The sequence below is a fragment of the Nannospalax galili genome, unplaced genomic scaffold (assembly GCF_000622305.1).
Source record: "Nannospalax galili isolate Female #2095 unplaced genomic scaffold, S.galili_v1.0 scaffold537, whole genome shotgun sequence".
Classification (NCBI taxonomy): Eukaryota; Metazoa; Chordata; class Mammalia; order Rodentia; family Spalacidae; genus Nannospalax; species Nannospalax galili.
Window position 1 is genome coordinate 149999 of NW_008339916.1, and position 18641 is coordinate 168639.

Here is an 18641-nt window from a genome sequence, read left to right on the forward strand (position 1 = left end):
GTGTCCAGCACCAAGTCTAGTGCCCAGCACAGAAGTGTCCAATAAATATCAGTTGAGTGAATAAATGGATCATTGTGACAGTAGTTCCTGAGAAAGTTCTGTGGCTGTGATTCTAAGCCAAACTGACAAGGACATAGACCTAGACAGTATTTATTGTCACCTTCTGAAATTGATGAGAATCACCAACTTATCTGCCTCATACATGCAGGATTCCCATGCTTACCAAGGTATAGACATGCAAATATTGGTGTAATGATATAATGCATACACTACAGAAATTATTTTGTGAAACAATGTGACAGGCCCAGAGGCTTATGGAGTACACCTTTGAATATAAAATGCATATGTTGAAGAGCCAGAATGCTCTGACTCCATTTTTGCTAGCTTCTTTAGACAAGCCCAGACAAGCTTAGGCATATTGTACATGTAAAAGCCTTATAAGGTATGAACAAAAACTTCTGGCTCTAAAAGATATCTGTCAGCACATTCCAATGTCCTGAGGACAGCCCCATACCAATCAAGACTTCCCCCGTACACAGGATACGGGGACATCCAATTATTTTAAAAAGATGCTAGGTGTGCTCGGGTTTCTGTGGAGTTCCCCAATAAAAGCCCTGCCTGCTACTGTTTGGGGCCAGACTCCAACTTTGGCTAGTGTAGTCTGTGTCTGGCTAGCCGCCATTTGGTTGTTGTCTTTTTTTACTTTAAATTCTTGAATAAACTTTTTGTATAATCTTTTTGGGTATCTGTGGGAATTATTCTCGATTCTCGAACCCTAACAATGTCTTTAAGCAACAAAATTAAGAATTAAATGTAGGGTGTAACTAAAGTATGCATCTATATCTGTTTCCCAATGAATGCAAACTACATTGGGCAGTCCCATAAAATAATCTAGGTTTTACAATAAATTTACACGTTTTAGGTTTTTCACATTTGATGAGAATGCACAGACTCATATCCTTACAAAGTAGATGCTCATATTAAAGGAAGAACATCAGGTAATGTAGTGATATGAAGGCAGTCTTACCAGGCATTTAAAAAATAAAGAGTAAAATAAAAAGTAAGATGATTAGATTGGAAGACTTTGTATAGTTGGAGGATTAGGAAAGGGAGTGCGTGGCAAAGTAACATTACAAGAACAACGACAAATTTTTCTAATCCTCCACCTACTTTTAAATGTGTATGAGTGTATTTCCTGAATGCATGTAAGTGCATCTGTGTCGTGCAATGCCCGCAGTGGTCAGAAGAGGGAGTCAGATTCCCCTGGAATTGGAGTTACAGACAGTTATTAGCTGCCAGGTGGGTGCAGGAACCAACCTGGGTCCTCTGCAAGTGCAGTCAGTGCTCTTAACCTCTGACCTATCTTTCTGCCCTCCTGCCCCCATCATCAGCAAAGAATGTTCAAAAATTATAGCAGACATATAGAATTTCAAATTTACATTCTAGGATATAATATATGTTTTTAATTTGAGAATTATAATAGTTTAGTTATCATAGTACTTTCTGTTTTTACTTTCCAGTCTGTGATTTTTATCTCAGAAGTTCAATAGGGAATAGGTGAAGGAATACTGGGGCTGTAGAAGAAGAATAACGGAAAAATAATGGAAAATCTCTTGGTGCCTGGTATTTGCAGAGGTCCAACATCAAGGCCTGGATGCTCAGGACCACATGTGGAGTGAGGACCACAGCTGGGCCTTAAGGGAAATAGCAAGTCTGTTCCAGAGAATCAGACCTCCCAGGACCAGAATTTGCAAAAAATAGAGGCCTCTCCTGTCTCCAGAATAAGAGGTAAAGCCTCTGCCATGCACAACCTGGAACCTCAGGAGAGGGGGCTGTGAGGAATGTAGTCACTCACAGAAGACGAAACTGCTGGCCAACATCATCCTCTATCCCACTCCACCATCAGCCTACCCCTAGAGGTATGTGGAACTGTGCCTTATGGTAGGCGGTCCAAAGTTTCAGGCTGATATCTAATCATTGCCCTCTTTCATGCCTCCCAAAACCCTTCTTTCAAGAAGTTACCCTCCCACTTTCCTCTGTGTGTGTGTGTGTGTGTGTGTGTGTGTGTGTGTGTCCCTCACATATTTTAATTCCGATTGGTAGGTTATTTACTGGAGCATTGGCAACATTTCAGTGGCCACACTACTGTAAATTAAAGAGCATATTATTTTTAAAGCCACACTACAGGGGCGTGGAGAGATGACTCGTCAGTTAAGAACCCTTCCTGTTCTTTCAGAGGACCCGAATTCAGGTTCGAGCACCTACATGGCAGCTAGCAACTGTCTATAACTCCAATTCCAGGGATTCCAGGGATCCTATGCTCTCTTCTGGCCTCTGCAGGAATTTCACGTACATGGTGTACTTTCATACATTCAGGCAAAATATCCTTACATATAAAATAAAAATAGTATATAAAATAAAATGAAGGCACACTACAATTTTTAATATAGCAGTCATTGGGATAACTAAAAGTAAACAGAAAGAATTATTAACTTTCCTATATAAGAATTAATCAGAGACTTATGTACTTGGGTTTAAAATTATATTTCTAAAATAACTAAGTTTGCTTTTAGTAATCAAGAACAGAGTTATATATTAGAATTATTAGAACAAAACAACAGGTACTAAAAAGATAATAGTAGTTTTCAGATCACAAACTCTATATGGTAATGACTGGCATTTAGCTGCTATAGAAGAAAGTTTTAAGAAAATGTAGCCACCTGAGCAGTCCTAGAACTGATTGAGAGACACTGGTTGAGAAATTGTGGTGCCTAAATCCCCCCTTTTATACATGAAGCAGCCAGGCAGCCAGCCCCTTGCCACAGCCCTCCTCTACTATAGGCTTAGGGCCTCTGGACTACTTGGCACAACTGAGATTTTGTCAGGCTAAATCAATAGGCATGTGTTGAGTGCTTTTACTTTAAAGATATGAATATAAGCCCTAAGGGTTCAGCCCAAGATATAGTCTGGATGTCTAAAGTCATACCGATGCTTACACAGTTTTTTAACAACTGGTGATTTTAAGTCCCAAAACAATGGTGTTGGTGCAGCTCATTTGTTGTTCTAAGTAAGGCCTATAGTTTGTGGGTCAGATATAAACAGAAGACTGATATGTAGTCCAGGGACTCTGGGTTCTGAATGCTATGGGCTTCAAAGGCAGCTATGATGTTTGACAAGGAACTCCTCTTATGCGCCTGACAAATGTTTAATCGAAATCTCTGCATGGGCGTTGGGGGAGTTTTTGCTTGTACAAAGCTGTCATGATGTGACCTTTCTGATTCACTATTTAAGGAGCTTTGCTATGAATAACTGTGAAAGCTTATCTAGGTACCATTTAATAGAAATTCTCAAAGGTTTTTTGAAACAATTTCATTTACAATTATGCAATAGAATGCAATCGAAATATCCCAATCCTCTGAATCAAGATTCCATTTTTTCCACCCCTGCTCTAAATTACTGTGTCAACTTTTCTAAGCTCCTTTCTCTTCAAAAGGCTTCTGTTTTCTTCATATTCTTAAATGCAAGAAATGTTATTCCCTTCTTTCTCCTTTCTTTTTGGCAGTTCTTATGAGAGAAATCTGGCCTCACTCAAAGTTTTTCTTCTGGCTAGAACATAGGGAACAAAGATAAGTGGAAAGGTTTTTGGGGTTTTTTCTTCTTTTTTGAAGTTCACAATTTCTTTCTTATGAAGTGTACTCAAATCATGCCAAGTCATTTTTCACCTACCCTTACAAAAAACAAATTGCTCTTCTCACATTGCAAAAGCACCTGACTGTTCTCAGCAGCAATATACAGTGGAGATAACGACAGGGTTTTCACGAAAGAGAGGAGGAATGCCATCCTCCTGACTTTCACAGATTTAGCACTAGGGGTTTTTGTTTTTCTGAAGTATACCCATCCTGGATTCTTTTAAAAGTTGTATAAAGTGTAAATATCAACTGTTTAAAAGCCCAAGCACCCACAATTCCATTTAGTTTAATACCTCCTAGGAGAGGACAATGTACTAAGACACAGGTAGTCATATAAATAAGAGGAGGGCTGTGGCAAGGGGCTGGCTGCCTGGCTGCTTCATGTATAAAAGGGGGGATTTAGGCACCACAATTTCTCAACCAGTGTCTCTCTATCAGTTCTAGGACTGCTCAGGTGGCTACATTTTCTTAAAACTTTCTTCTATAGCAGCTAAATGCCAGTCATTACCTCTAGAAATAGATCTGCCTTAGGCAAGAAGGACATGTCACAAGTCAATTCAGTCACTGGTGTCATGGACACAGGAAGGATTTATAAGCCAGTATTCCTGGTGCAAGATGAAAATAAGAGTCCCTTCTTCAAAAATGATTCATGAAATTTATACACATATGTAATCCCAGCATTTGGGAGGCAGAATCAGGAAGATTGCTATGAGTTCAAGGCCAGCCTGGGCTATATTTGAGAGTCTTTGTTACATCTAGGTATCTAGGTACCATTAGAGGAAAAAGAACAATTAGAGGAATAAAGAATAATTAGAGGAAAAAGAACAATTGATAATTTCAATAACCACCAAAGCAGCATGACATTAAACTAAAAGCAGAAAAATTCTAAGTTTGATTCTTGAGTGACTGTATAGTTTGCATGCTGATGAAGTTGGTTTTGAACAGACCTCAGATCCAGATGTCCTATGTGAATATGCAATCTACTCCAGGTGGCCTTAGATTTGTATAAGATTCTCATAGCTGAATCCCTTCAACTTTCTCTTTGCCTCTTTTGCCTTATGCCTTTTCCTTGGAGTATGAATATTATTGTGCTAAGGATCTGCTGATGACAAATGATGGACATATCACTACGGCTCTCTAAAAGAGTAATCTGTAACCTCAGCTTCTACACAACTAGTAGATGATATAGAAAGAGAATCTGTCACCTTCATCTTCTCTCCAGAGGCTAATTGTAGGTGATAACTCCCTTAATTCTTCAGTAAGACTCAGTGATGGATTAGATAGGAGTCTAATTAGAGGAGAAACTCAGAACTGGATTCAGATGACATATTTTCCCCTTTTAATTTTGTGTAACTAATATTTTATATTTCAAATCTTAACTCACTGGTCTAGTGAGTCAAATGATCACCAAGGTAAAGGTGATCATTATCCTTATTTTGGATGAGGAAAATGGAATTCAAAGAAATTAAGTGAGTTGCTCAAGGACATAGAACCAGGAAGTTGCGGAGCTAGAGTCAAATTTCAATATGCTGGCTCCTCAGTGCCCAATTTTTAATGTGTATCTCTGTGTTGACTCTTCCTAAAGTAAGTGACATCTCTATATACATATTGGACCACTACGGTGAGCACTAAAAATCCATAAGCCTCACATTCCATATTGAAATACCGACATAACAATCTTAAGCAGTGATGACAAAGATTAATATTAAAATGCATATAACATATGTTATCAGGGTCTACGTAAATATTAATGGTTATACAATATTTGTTTGGCTTAAAAACCCTTCCATGATTTGTGGAATCAAGTTCAAATTTCTTCTGCCTTTCAGAACCAAAAGGTAAACTAATCCATTTTCTTTACCTTTCCAGGCATCCTGGTCCTGACTGCTGGTCCTGACTCTTTTTACGTTTTCTATTTGCCTCAGCCTTTTCTCAATTATAGGTGATTTCTGCTGTCTTTCGGCTCCAGCAGCCTTCTCAAAGAATGCCAGTCTAGTTCTTATTGATCTTTTTCTTTTTTCATCCTGACCTTCCATATGCCTTTCAAAGACAACCAAATCATCTTTCCTATTTTGTTATAAAGTCCCTGAGGGCAGGCACCACATTATTTCTAGTCTTGCCTTTTCCAAGATCGGGTTATCCTAAAGCAGATTTGGTGGCTAATGAATGTTCTATTTGCTCCTGTATATTGTCTCACTTCTGGATACAGACTTGGCCTTCAGGAACACTTGTGGATTTGTTTTAGATGTACAGAGTATCTATTTGAGTGTTCAGCACACACTGAACACTCAATCAACAGTATTTTTAGAGACAATCTGCTATCACATAAGGACTAACAGAAATTACTCGTACATTTGTGTAGAAGAATTTATAAAATTATAGTGTTTAATAGTAGATATGTGGATATAGGAGAAAAAAGTTTTAGAGTTCATTAGAAGCCAAAGAGAGCATTAGAATTTCTAGGCCAAAATTTGCACTTGTATGTCATAGAACAGGTGTGAGGTTTGTTGAAAATACTTTCTAATTAAACGTAATGTTTGAGACTTAAAGATGGTTTACCATTCTTAATGAATTAAAGTGGATTTCAGCACTACATAGTAATAAATACTTTTACAAGAATTTTATTTAGTTTATTATTATTGTGTGGGCGGGTGTGTATGGGAGTGCAGGAGGTTGAGAATCTTGGTGTATGAATGTCAGAGGACAATTCTTGGAAGTCTGTTTTACCCTTTCACTTTGAGATCCAGGGATGAAACCCGGGTCTTCAGGTTTGTGCATTATGTATTTTTACCCATAGCGTCATCTTGCCTGCCAATAAATATATTTTTTTGTTCAATGTCCTTCTTGAATATGAAGGCTAAATATAATTTCAAATGAGACTTTTGACACACTGAGAAGGTAACGATGTGGTTTACTTTGCAGAGAGGAGAAACATGGAGACCTATATACTAAATCTCCCTTTTCCTCTGTAGAATGGGCCTCTCCCTATCCTCACATCCTTCGGAGGATAAGTCAGAGAATAAGAAAGAATCAGTGTGATTTCAGAACAAACCAAGACATAATCTGGCTCTTACATGTGGAAAATATTTGACTCCTTGCCTGACAACCAGGCTTGAAAAAGATATCCTTTGCAGAGGTGAGATGAGAAATTTCTGAAACTCCCTGTTTCCTGACTCTGTGTTATAAATCATTCGAAAAGATATATGATTATTCTTTTCTTTCTAAGACTCTACTTTGTATAAAAATGTTCATCTTTGCAAATTTTTTTAGAGAGAGAAACACAAGAAATTTGACTGAAGAACACCAAGACAGGCAAAGCTTCCCTTCCTTTTAGTCTGTAAAGAGAAAAATAATTAACTTATCTTAAAATTTCACATTTAATCTGTTTGTGTGGTAGAACCAAACTTCTTATGAGTTTGCAGAAAATAAAACTGAAATGAACACAGTTAAAAATGAATGAGATTCCTTCAACAAGCTTCTCCAAACTAACCAGATTATGTTAAATTTATTTGCAAACTTTTCAGAAATCAATTTAGTAAATAAAATGAATTTCATTGTAAATGTTTGTTAAAGATTTAAAAGGCAACGATACTCTAAAATTTTAATATATAAATCACACCGTTTAAGATGTATTTTTAAGATTTTTTTTGCACAAGGCACAAGGACATCCTTTGTTTGCCTTGGACAAATTTTTCTGTAGCATAACAGAAAAAAACTCTCAGAAGTGTATATTTGGATATTTCTTTCATTCACAAATACTTTTAATCAGATCCTCAACAACCTGTGGAAACAGGAAAAAGGTTTTGAGAGGATTTTTTTCTCCTTTTTTCTCTACTCTTGAAAAAAATGACATGACAGGAAAATATTACAAGAGTGAGGTATATATTCTTTTGTTTCCAGTTAAAATCTTCTTGACCAGGTAGAGACACATTGGCCCAATGTTTAACCTGTCACTGAAATTCATGATCAAGAGGTCAAATACCACTAAGATCTTTGCTCACTGGAATCAGTTATTGAATTTCTCAACCTTAACTGATTCGTCCATAGGTCGATCAGTTTTTTTCATGATAAGAAATTGGACAGTAATGACTAAAAGTATGGAAAGATGCACAATTCAATGTAGAAAGTGCTATTTTTCCCTGTATGTGAATGATGTGATTTTCTTAGATAGATTCATAATTTAATGTGCTTAATCACCACAAAGAATAAACTTATTCATTAACTAAAAAGACAATTCTTATGAGAATAGATGAGTGGAAATTCATAATAATCCTCCCAAATGAACATCAGGATGTTATGATTTATAAAGAACTAAAAATATTGCTTAAGCCTTTTAAGTCACATTTGGGACAAGATGTTAATCAAAAATTAATGATGTGTTTGAGTCCTATAGAGATAAAATCAGATTAAAAGTATAGCCAAACTAGACTACTGAGTTGAGTGGAGAAAAGAGGTAAGAGATTTTCACTCTTGAATAATATTTGTTTGAATGCCCTTGTTTTTCATTTTAAGTAACAATTTTCAAGTGGCCTAGATCATAATCATAAAATACTGAAATAGCATCCATTAACTTCATCCAATCCAAAACAATTCCAAGACAAGAAATTTGAAGTCCAATGGGAGCTATGAATTTCCCTTACTTTATAGTATGTTTAAGATCAAGCCTTCAGCTCTTAGGACTGTTCCCTAGGAAATATAACCCCAAGGTTCTTATTTTATATAAATAGCACTTTATGAAACAACCATATTCTGACAGAATTGAGAAAACTTATAAAACATGTAATCAAATACAGGACCATAGAACTAAATGATTGTCTGGAAACATTCATCTTTTAATTTTGTGAAAGAGTCAGTTGTCACTCAACTCAGTACTACCCACTTCCAGTAGCCAATAACAACACAATCCCATGGGTTCATTAATAAAACTACCTCGAGCTCTAGAATGACAATATTGAGCTCTCTAGACAGATCAAAGTAACCCTAAAAACTGTACTTCCCTGCACATATTTTTGTAATCACTGCTGTGTATTAGTCTAACTACTCTGCCATCTTCATCTGATGTGTGTCTGTGTTGTGTGTGTGTATGTGTTGCTTATAAGCTGTAAAAAATGTTACAACTAAATATTTAATACATCATTGAAGAGCCAATAATCCATGTTACATTATGAACTTAGATTATCTAGGTTTCTATAGTCTATGTGAGAGGCCACGTCTCAATCATTCACTCATTCATTCAGTAAAGGAATATTTACTGTTAGGCATTCACAATATGAAAGGAACAGAGTGGCTGGACCCATGATGGATTCTATTAAGAATTCATTCACCATGGGGCTGGAGAGATGATGGCTAAGCAGTTAAGAGCACTGATTGCTCTTCCAGAGGACTTGGGTTGGGTTCCCAGTACCCATATGGAGGATCAAAACCATTCTTAACTTCAGATCTAAGGGATCCGATGCCCTCTTCTGGCATTCATGGGCATGACATGACAAGGGTGCACTTACATACATGCAGGCAAAACACTCATACACTTAAATTTTAAAATGTCATTCACCTATTTTATCTGCATGGTAGTCAATTTGTGAGATAGAAGATACCTTAGATTACAAGCTATTGTCAACGTTCTGTCATGATCAAAAACTCCAGGTAATAATCTGACAGATAAGTAGTGGAAATGTTTCATTAAGTGGTGATTGTGGATAGTAAATTTGAAGTAATATTTTTTAAATTTTATTTATTATTTTTATTTTATGTGTATGTGTGTATTGCCTGCATGTAGGTAAGTGCACCTGTGCCATGCAATATCCACGAGGTCAGAAGAGGCTGTCAGACCCCTGGGACTGGAGTTACAGACAGTTGTTAGCTGCCATGTGGGTGCTGGGATTTGAACCCGGGTCTTCTGCAAGAACAACCAGTGCTCTTAACTGCTGAGCCATCCTTCCAGGCCCTAAAGTAATGTTTTAAATAGAATTTGTGCAAATGATGTGTAGCTATTTGCAAATCAGTTTCCCAGAGAAACCTGAATCAAGTGTGCTTGCAGCTCAGAAATATTTTGATGGTCTTATTCCCAGATCATCAGACACATTATGGATTAGTTACATATGTTTTGAATGAACACGACTTTTGTTCTCTTCCATTTCTACTGATCTCTTCCAGTGATTGTGTAGTCTGTGCCAACAACATTCTCATCCTTTAGCAAAGCACTTTCAAAGATGGCTATTCCAATTGTTTCAGCTACCCTGTGAATGTTACATGAATAAACAGAATATACTGTATTTATATTAACAGCCTCAATAGATATGGTCTGATGCTTTAGCCAAACACAAGTAGCCAAGGAAGCCATTTTCAAGATATTACTATAATCACAGGAACAAATAAATTTCAGTCTCTGTCTCTGTCTCTCTCTCTTTCCTTCCCTCTCTTCCCCTTTCTCTTCCTCTCTCACCTTTCTCCCTTCATTTGCCGTAATCTCATTTTTAGGTTTTTAGGAATATAATTATAGCATTTCTCTTAATGTATTCACAATTTCTGTCCATCATGTTTATAGGTGAATCTTTCTTTTATTTTATAAACTATGAATTTATTATATCATATATGGTATTAGAAAAATTTGTGGAAAATAGTTGAATTCAATGCAGAAGTATGTGTGTGGTGTGATGAGTGGTAAATTAGTAATTATTTCCGTTCCTAGAGAGAAACTCTGAATTGTTTTTCTTATTAATATACCCTTCCCATTTTTAAGTATGATACTAACAGATACTCATGGAGAAATATCAATAGTTTTTGAAGTTCATTTTATACTAAGCATATAAGCCATAAGCACCTAAAGAATAAAAATGGTCAAAAGTAAGCAGTGTTTTGTACCTCTCCACATAGAATGAATGTAACTCTCAACTCTCACCAGAGAAGTTTTCTTATACAGCAGATGGTCATCAACACAGAAACGCACAATTGGCCAATATGCAGAGAAAAAGAGGCTACAGAGGGCTTATCCCTGAATAGGACACCTATTTAAAATGTGAGCATTTGAACAGTCTATATCAGGGGAAAGAAGATAGTCCAAGCAAACTTTGTCACGAATTCCTGTTAGGATACCAAGAAACTTTCTAACTACTTCCAAATGTTCATTTTTCGTGAATATTTATTTAATAACTGAAAGCTAACTACATCATAAAATAACTATGTAAACAGTTTATCCAATAAAATACAATATCATTTTATCACATTTTCAATATTTCATCTTGCCTATTAACAGCCCAAAATATGTCATGTATTTTCTTAAACAGTGTTACTATTTGGCACAGAAGTCTATTTACATGAGAACTTGTTTCATTTGCCATTTATTCCAATAACTTCAGAACAATTATTAGCAACTAGGTCTAACAGCATTTTTACACATACTTTCAAGCTAAAATACTGCTAAAAATTCCAACACACATGCAATTCAGTATTTTTACATAATAACATTTTTATAAAACCTGTGACTCTATGCACTTTATAGAACGTGAATACAGGAGTCACTATACCCTCTAAGGAGACATGGTCATATTTGGGAGCGGAGGTGCTGCTGAGCAAGAGTCCTGTGTTCAGTTGAATTTAAATGGGCTTGCTATTAGAGATGTTCACGAATCCTATTGTGCCATCGTAAGATCATAGATAGCTCAGTTCACATAAAACTATAGCAGACTTTCTAGTAAAAGCCCTTAGCAACCAACATTGGCAAAACATTCTTATTATGCATGTGGGCTCTGTTTCAAATAAAGTTAATATTGAAAATCCAAACATATGAAACAGAGAGTGATTACTTGTAGTATAAAATGGTTTTCTTCTTCACAAAGGGATTTACAAGTTTCCTCTAAATGACAGCTCCCTTAATGCACTTAAAGTACAATTTGATTTATAAAAGTTAAATTCATATGTGATTTTTTTGCACAACCATTGTGAGAAGCAAGGTAGACTTATACACAGTACTTAATTTTCTCTCTCACAAATGTCTTATCATTATATTGATAAAAGACATGTGAGTCAAAAGATTAGCATTGAAGCCACTAAAATATAAAGTAAATATTGCCTCTAAACATGAATATTCCAGAAAATTTAAGTACATCAATGGTTTTTATATTTACAATTTTGGTACTCAACTTTACAAAGTAAATCTAGATATCACAATATATAGCTATCATCAGGCCATAATGTTGGGCCTAATTCTGCTGACATTTATTTCATTTTGGTGATAATTTTTTTTTCCTTTTTTCTATGTAACTCCAAAGACAGGTTAACAGTGATTAAATTGCAGCCAGTCTATTTATTATTTATCAGTTCTTTTTTTTTCTTACTGCACAGAATTTCAAAACTCAACCTCATGCATTGCATTACTGTCTCCATTGCTTACTTGGGGTGATTTGCATTCAGGTAGAGCTCTCCTTTATTTGCACTAAGCTCCTTCGAAACTCTCAGAGGTCTATAGAGGAAGGGGAGTTAGTAAAGTTAGGAGTTAACATTGAGGGCTTGCAGTGAGGACACTAGAGATCTTGTCTGTATCTCAGTGTCCTTCAGCAGACTACAGAGACAGGAACCTAGGAAGAAAGCACTTAGGAAATATTAAATGAGTGAATGCATGAATGAATGAATGAATGAGGAACAGATTGACTAGGAGACAGTCTGGAAGGCTTTCTTTAGCATTCAATCCAGTTTGTTTCTGGAGTGTGTATGATCATAATGAATTTTCAGGGTTTGAGAAATAATAGAACCTCTCTCTTGCTCCATAAAATATTAAGCCCTTTATAACATGGAATTATTTAGAAATTTCAGGGTCTTTCTCTTACTCACCAAATGCCAGAAGGAACAAGGCACACAGGTTGACCAAAGTCCACACCAAATTAGATTCTTGGCAATGGTGTCAAATCTGAGAAGTAGTATTTTTGAGGATTTTGATACAAATTTAGCCACTGGTTTAAGCAGAACCCATGAGAGAAACTAATTAAGAACTAGAGTATAAGGGAATTGCCACTGGCCATTTGTAGGTCCAGACATCTGGTTTGTTCCAGGGAAGGCCCAAGGAACAACAGTCCCTTGCCTGGAACCATTTTTGGCTAGGCTCGCACCCATTATGAGCTCCTTGTAAAATAAAAGGAAAATGACAAAATCCAACTGGAGGAGATAAAAATAAAAATCTACAAATAAAATAGATTTGAAAGCATTTAAGCAAATAAAGAAAAAGAGAATATAGCCAGTGGGATGCTAATAAATTAATAAAACTTGAAGTGCTTATGCTTGCATTTGACAGCAAAGATTTAACATCCAAGTTGTGCTATTATACTTTTAAGCGAAATAATCAGACTACACTCAGATCTTAAAATCCAATGTAACTGAAGAACAAATCAAAGAAGCATGAGAATATAGAATTAAATAGTAATTATTAAGCAAACTGTTTATGGATTTGAGTTCTTCCAGGAGGCCTCTTTAAGTATTGTGGAAGTGAATGAATATTAAAGTATATTTAATTAAGATTAATGAATTAATTTTGTTATGGCAATTTTACTTTCTTTACTGGCATTTTTATTTTCTGGAGTATAAAAACAAACACTGAAGCAGAATTGCTTCATTAATAGATCTTGTCATATAGTCTAAAAACTGTCTTAATAAGATATGTACTAGTGTGCCTTCATAATGACTTCTGCAAACACCTACCTCTTGTATTCTGTATGTATTATTGTACCAAATGAAAGCAGTTATAAGAGGACTTAAAAAACGCTTTTTTTATATATAAATATGTCATTCGAAGATGAAATGGTTCCCAGGAGCTATCATCTCCAAGTTCACATAGTTCAGTACTCGAGCTCTGTTTCTGTGAAATGCAAAATTTTAAAATATGAACATATGGGTAGATCACTTTGAGCCACCATTTTCAAATTTCATCTAATGTATTTAAATAGCAATTATGGTTTTTAAGCAAAAAATGAACCTGTGCATTGGGGACTGTGGTCACAGATTTTAGATTGTTAAAATCATTTTTCCCGAGCATCCTTTGCTTTTACATATGCACGTAGTTATCTTTTATTGTTTAAAAATCTATTTTGCACCAGTAAGTATTAATCCAAAGAATTTGAATTTAAGTCATTTCTATTTGAAAGCCTGTAGCATAAATTGTTAATAGTGGCAATGTACTATTAGTCATTTTAAAGCTTTAAAAGTAAGTTATCAGGATCCACTTCAATCTCCACATGATAATAAAAGGATTATTATGTGCAGTAACCTATTTATGAAAAGGAAACAGTGTGCTTCTTTCAGACACCATCACTTGCTTTAATAAGGAATTGAAAAGCTGAACTACTTTATATGCAGATCACCACCCCAGTTGCATAAGGATTTACAATAGACAAAACAAAACTATTTTTGTTGTAAAGAAGGGCTGTTTGTTTAAATCATACAATAATGTTTGCATCTAAAAGTTATTTACAAGCTAATAAGGCTTCATAAATGTTATATAGACTTGGTTAGTTAAAATAATTAGAATGCTCAGACCAAAATAAAAAGCTGGCTCAAGCCGACAAGAAATTTTTCAAGTAGTACATGCCCAAAGAAGGCAGAGGGTAAAAGATGCTTACTGTTGTGGTTTAGATAACTGTTAATGGATCTGGAGATGCAAATAGTACATGATTTTGTAGCACCTCATTAATGCTTTGTTAAAATCAGGAGGCAAATGTTTGGTCATAAAACGTGAAAATTTAGAAGAATTCTGTGTCTAACTTTTGATCCCCAAAGAAATAGAAGTAACCTATATAATTTTACCTCTGCCACCTTGAATTTGCAGAGGACATGTGTGGGAAATTTTAGTTTCACCTTTGAAGTTTTCCTTCAAGGTATTTAATGGCTCTTATGTCTTGGTTCAGTGAGGTGTGTGGCGGCCTCTACTGGTGTGTGTTTATAGAAAATGTTTCAATAGGCAGAAAAAATATTAATTTCAATTAAAAAGTTAGAAATACAGACTCTTTCATTTAAATATATAAAAATATCTAATTATTTAATGCAGACAAAATATATTACAAGTTGTGTAATGTACTTTAATTAGGAAAATAATCTAAAACACTGACCATGTTAGTGTAAAATAATTATTTACGGAAGGGCATTAATTGTTCGATTCACTCTGATACTGGATTAAATAGATTTTATTAATTAATTACTAATCCCAATGGAGGTGGCTTTTTACCTCTAGTTCACTGTTAAATCCCCTTACTTGGCTTAAATAAAATCACTTAAAACAAACCCAGAAGAAAGGAAATATTTTACATTTAAGTCTATAAAGTCCTAAACTAGAATCATTTGATGACAGGCTGGTTTCTATAACTCAAGCAAACTGTACGTTGACTTAATACAGCTGACATATACATCTATTTTACATTGATCTCAGTTTTAAAAATACAGCACATTAAAATATTTTCAATTTATCAAAGCTAAAAGCAACACTTAAGTAATGTACTTAAAGTGCAAAGGCACTTTAACACAAAGAAGTGATGCCCAGTGGCTATACTTGGTAACTGAAGATGGTAATACCATATGTCATTATTTACAAAAGAAGTTGTAGTCCCCAAAGATTTTTGGAGATCTTCTATAAAATATTCTTATTTGAAAAGTTTGCCTACTTTTCCGTCATTCACTATCATTTCTTTCCACTCCCACACTGGAAAAAAAAGAAAACAGAAACAAAACCATAACCAAAATATATGAAAAATGCATTGTAGAAACATTCATGTTCACTGATGGTTCCTAAGAAGAGAAGGGGGAAAGGGGGGGGCTGGGAGAGCCAGAAAGAAATAATTTAAAGGAAAACTTGCAAGAGCAGTATCTTTGCTTCATCCCATCTCTCAAACACTTTCAGTCTCCCATTAGCACTGGAAAAGAGAGAACACAGACACAAAAGCTTCCAAGGGTTTGGAGCAACATCCTTTGATGCCATAGGGTTGTAAATGATTTCCCTTCACAGCTGACTGATTGCAGTTTGTTTTTCCAGAACTTCGAGGTAGTCTGGTTCTGATTGCGGCTTAGCTTGCAGTAAAGGGTGGTCTGGCTTTGACTGCCCCACAAAGCATTTCCTGGGAGTCCCATATAAAACGGTTTTATTGATTCTGTCTTGGTTTTGGCGTCGAGATTCATATGAAGGGGTGAACTGCCTCTTGGGTAAGGTACAAAAGTTATAGTGAACTAGGCCTGCACTGGGGAGTTCCTTGACTCTCTCAGAGATATTCTGATACAGCAGCTCATGCTCTCTCGGCGTGGCCTGCTTTTCCAGCAACTCGGTGGCACTTATTGTGTAAGCAAGTGTAGCTGGCTCTTCTTTCTTCTCCTCCAGGTTGCCATAGCTGAACTCTTGTAGGTTTCGGTAATAGGCCACTGGGTCTCCTTCCTTCTGCATGTAAATGGGGTTTTGACACATCTGACCCACAGGTGGGGGGATGTAGTTATAGACATGGCTATCAACCTTATCATTAGTTTCAGTGTTGTATGACCCATACTGCAACTGGAAGGAACTTACGTCTAAGTTGTTGGCACTCCTAGGAACACTTGGCACTCCCTTTCGGCGTTTCAGGACAAAGACAAACAACCCCGCCCCAAAGCAGACAGAAAGGATAAAAACAACAAGTAACCCTAAAATTAAGACAGAAAGTGGAACTTCAGTGTGTAGCTCAGGATAGGAACTAGGAGACACACTAAGTGACCTAGGTGTGTCTGTGTTGTGATTCACTGTTAAAATAGTCCCATCCGACAAGTTAGGATTATCTGGACAGATAACCTCCCTTCCCAGGAATTTCAGTATCTCCCCTGCATGCTTAGCAGGAGACTCACAAGTCACCTCATTGATGATGACAGGAGAATTGGCATGCTCGGTCCAGTCCTTTAGCCCCATGATGTCACAGGTACAGTCCCATGGGTTTTCTTGCAGATCTATCTGGATAAAAGCAGGAAGCTGGTCCAGAACCCCTTTCACAGGCAGGTGTGAAAAATGATTGTTTCTCAGGTTCAGCCTGGTGAGGGCTGTGCCCCCAAATATATTATCGGGTAATGACCGAAGTAGATTGTTATTCAGAAACAGAAGCTGTAGGTTAATCAAAGCATCAAAGGTCAGGGGCTTAATTTCCTTAATGACATTATACTCTAAATAGAGATACTGCAAGCTCTGCAGTCCATCAAACATAGAAGGATACAGAACTTCAAGGTAATTTCCGTTTAGATAAAGTCTGCGTAAACTGGTCAGGTTTGTAAAGGCACCTTCCTGAATGACTGCAATCCTGTTGTTTCCTAAGTGCAACAGATCCAACGAACTGTATTCTAAGAGGTCATTTTTATAGACCGTTTGGAGATAGTTCCCTGTTAGGTAAAGTTTCTTTGGACTGGTAGGTTTGGGCTGCAGATCAGAGATGTTGGTGAATTTCCTTTCTTGGCAGTTAACGTTAAGACCGTTGTCTGAGCTCTGAGAGGTACAGACACAGCTGCTGGGACAAGTGAGGGCCACAGGGGACTTGGTCTGGTATACCATGATGGGACCAAAGCTCTGCCTGTCCTTTGACACAGTCACTCGGGGCGTTGGACGATTTCTCATTTTAGGTGGCCTACTGGCTTTGGGGGCCCTGGTTGGGTTGAGAGCAGGATTCACTGTAGGGGACAGCCTTTGGACTTGGGTGTCTGAGTGGCTGCTTCTCTGACTAGAATCACCACTGGCACTTTTTCTGGGACAAAGGTCTTGCCTAGTCAGTTGGGTCACATCTTTCCCATGCAACCTGAAAGGCGTTTCACAGACAATCTCCCCCACAAAAACAGTAATTGTGTCCAGCCAAGCCTTGAGAGGAAGCAAGTCACAGGTGCAATTCCATGGGTTTTCCTCCAGCTGAATTTCCATGATCCCTCCAATATGTTCAAGGACACCAGCAAAAGGCATTACTTTCAACCTGTTTCCCCTCAGGTCTAAGTGAGTCAGTAGTACAAAGCGAAATACATTACTGGGCAGGGACAACAAAAGGTTGTCATTCAAGATGAGCACTTTGAGTTTATTCAGTTTACTGAATGCTCCTGCCTCGATGGTGCTGATGTAATTGTAATCAGCTTGGAGGTATTCCAAGCTCTCTAGGCCCAGGAAAGTGTCCTCCCTCAATACCTCCAGTTTGTTGTTATTGAGGTGTAGTCTCTTGAGGGTTTTCAGACCATTAAATGCCCCAGGTCGAATCTCCTGCAACCCGTTGTTGCCTAAATGAAGAGTCACTGCATTGGAGTAATTAACAAATTCGTTTGGGTACAGTCTTGTCAAGAGGTTTCCATTGAGAAACAGCTGATAGATTCGATACTGGGGAGGTTGAAGCAAACTGACAGTTGTAAATCCTTTGTTTTCACAGTTAATATTCAGTACGTTTTCCTTTTCTTCGCACAGGCAGCGGATCTTGCAGATGTCTTTGGCAGTTTTACGACTCTCGGTCTGTATGATCCCGGCCACGGTAAACACACTGAGGAACCAAATGCCGCTCAGCATCTTTAGGCACCTTCGATGTCAGCTCAGGTACCTACAGGCAAACCTTGAGTGAGGGACAGGGAGAGGAATGGGGATGCAGGGAAGAAAGAAACAAGGAAGCCTGATTAAAATGGCAAAGCTAGGAGGCGGGTGGAGGGAGGGGAGAGTGAGGGGGTGGGCAGCAAAGAAGAATGAAATCACTGCATGTTTCAAAGCAGTTTCTTCTCTCCTCTCCCGACCCACTACCCCCAGCCCACCCACACAGGCGTCCGGGAACACACACGCTTGCACCTGATTTCCCGGCGGGTCACAGCCAGCCGCGGAGTCATTATTAATCCAGTTGTCCTACTAAATCCAGCCCATCTCCTCCTCCCCTGGGGTATTTTGAAGATATCTCAGGCAGCTCGCCTGATTGGGCTTGCAGCAGAAATTGCTTTACTTAAAAAATATATATATAT

The 18641-nt window shown here is 37.2% G+C and overlaps 1 protein-coding gene across 6 annotated transcripts in view; it reads right to left on the minus strand.

The window, feature by feature from the left end:
• Positions 1–10822: 10822 nt before the first annotated feature.
• Positions 10823–18641, minus strand: part of Slitrk2 (SLIT and NTRK like family member 2) — a 12752-nt gene continuing 4933 nt past the window's right edge. For 3 of the 6 annotated variants that reach the window (XM_008834602.2, XM_029564263.1, XM_029564262.1), the window contains one exon: positions 10823–18247. In XM_008834602.2, coding sequence (XP_008832824.1) covers positions 15664–18204 — 2541 coding nt within the window. In that variant the 5' untranslated portion in view covers positions 18205–18247 and the 3' untranslated portion in view covers positions 10823–15663. Of the gene's footprint in view, positions 18248–18474; positions 18622–18641 lie in introns of all 6 variants that reach the window. The other 3 variants (XM_029564264.1, XM_029564266.1, XM_029564265.1) reach the window with 2 other exon arrangements.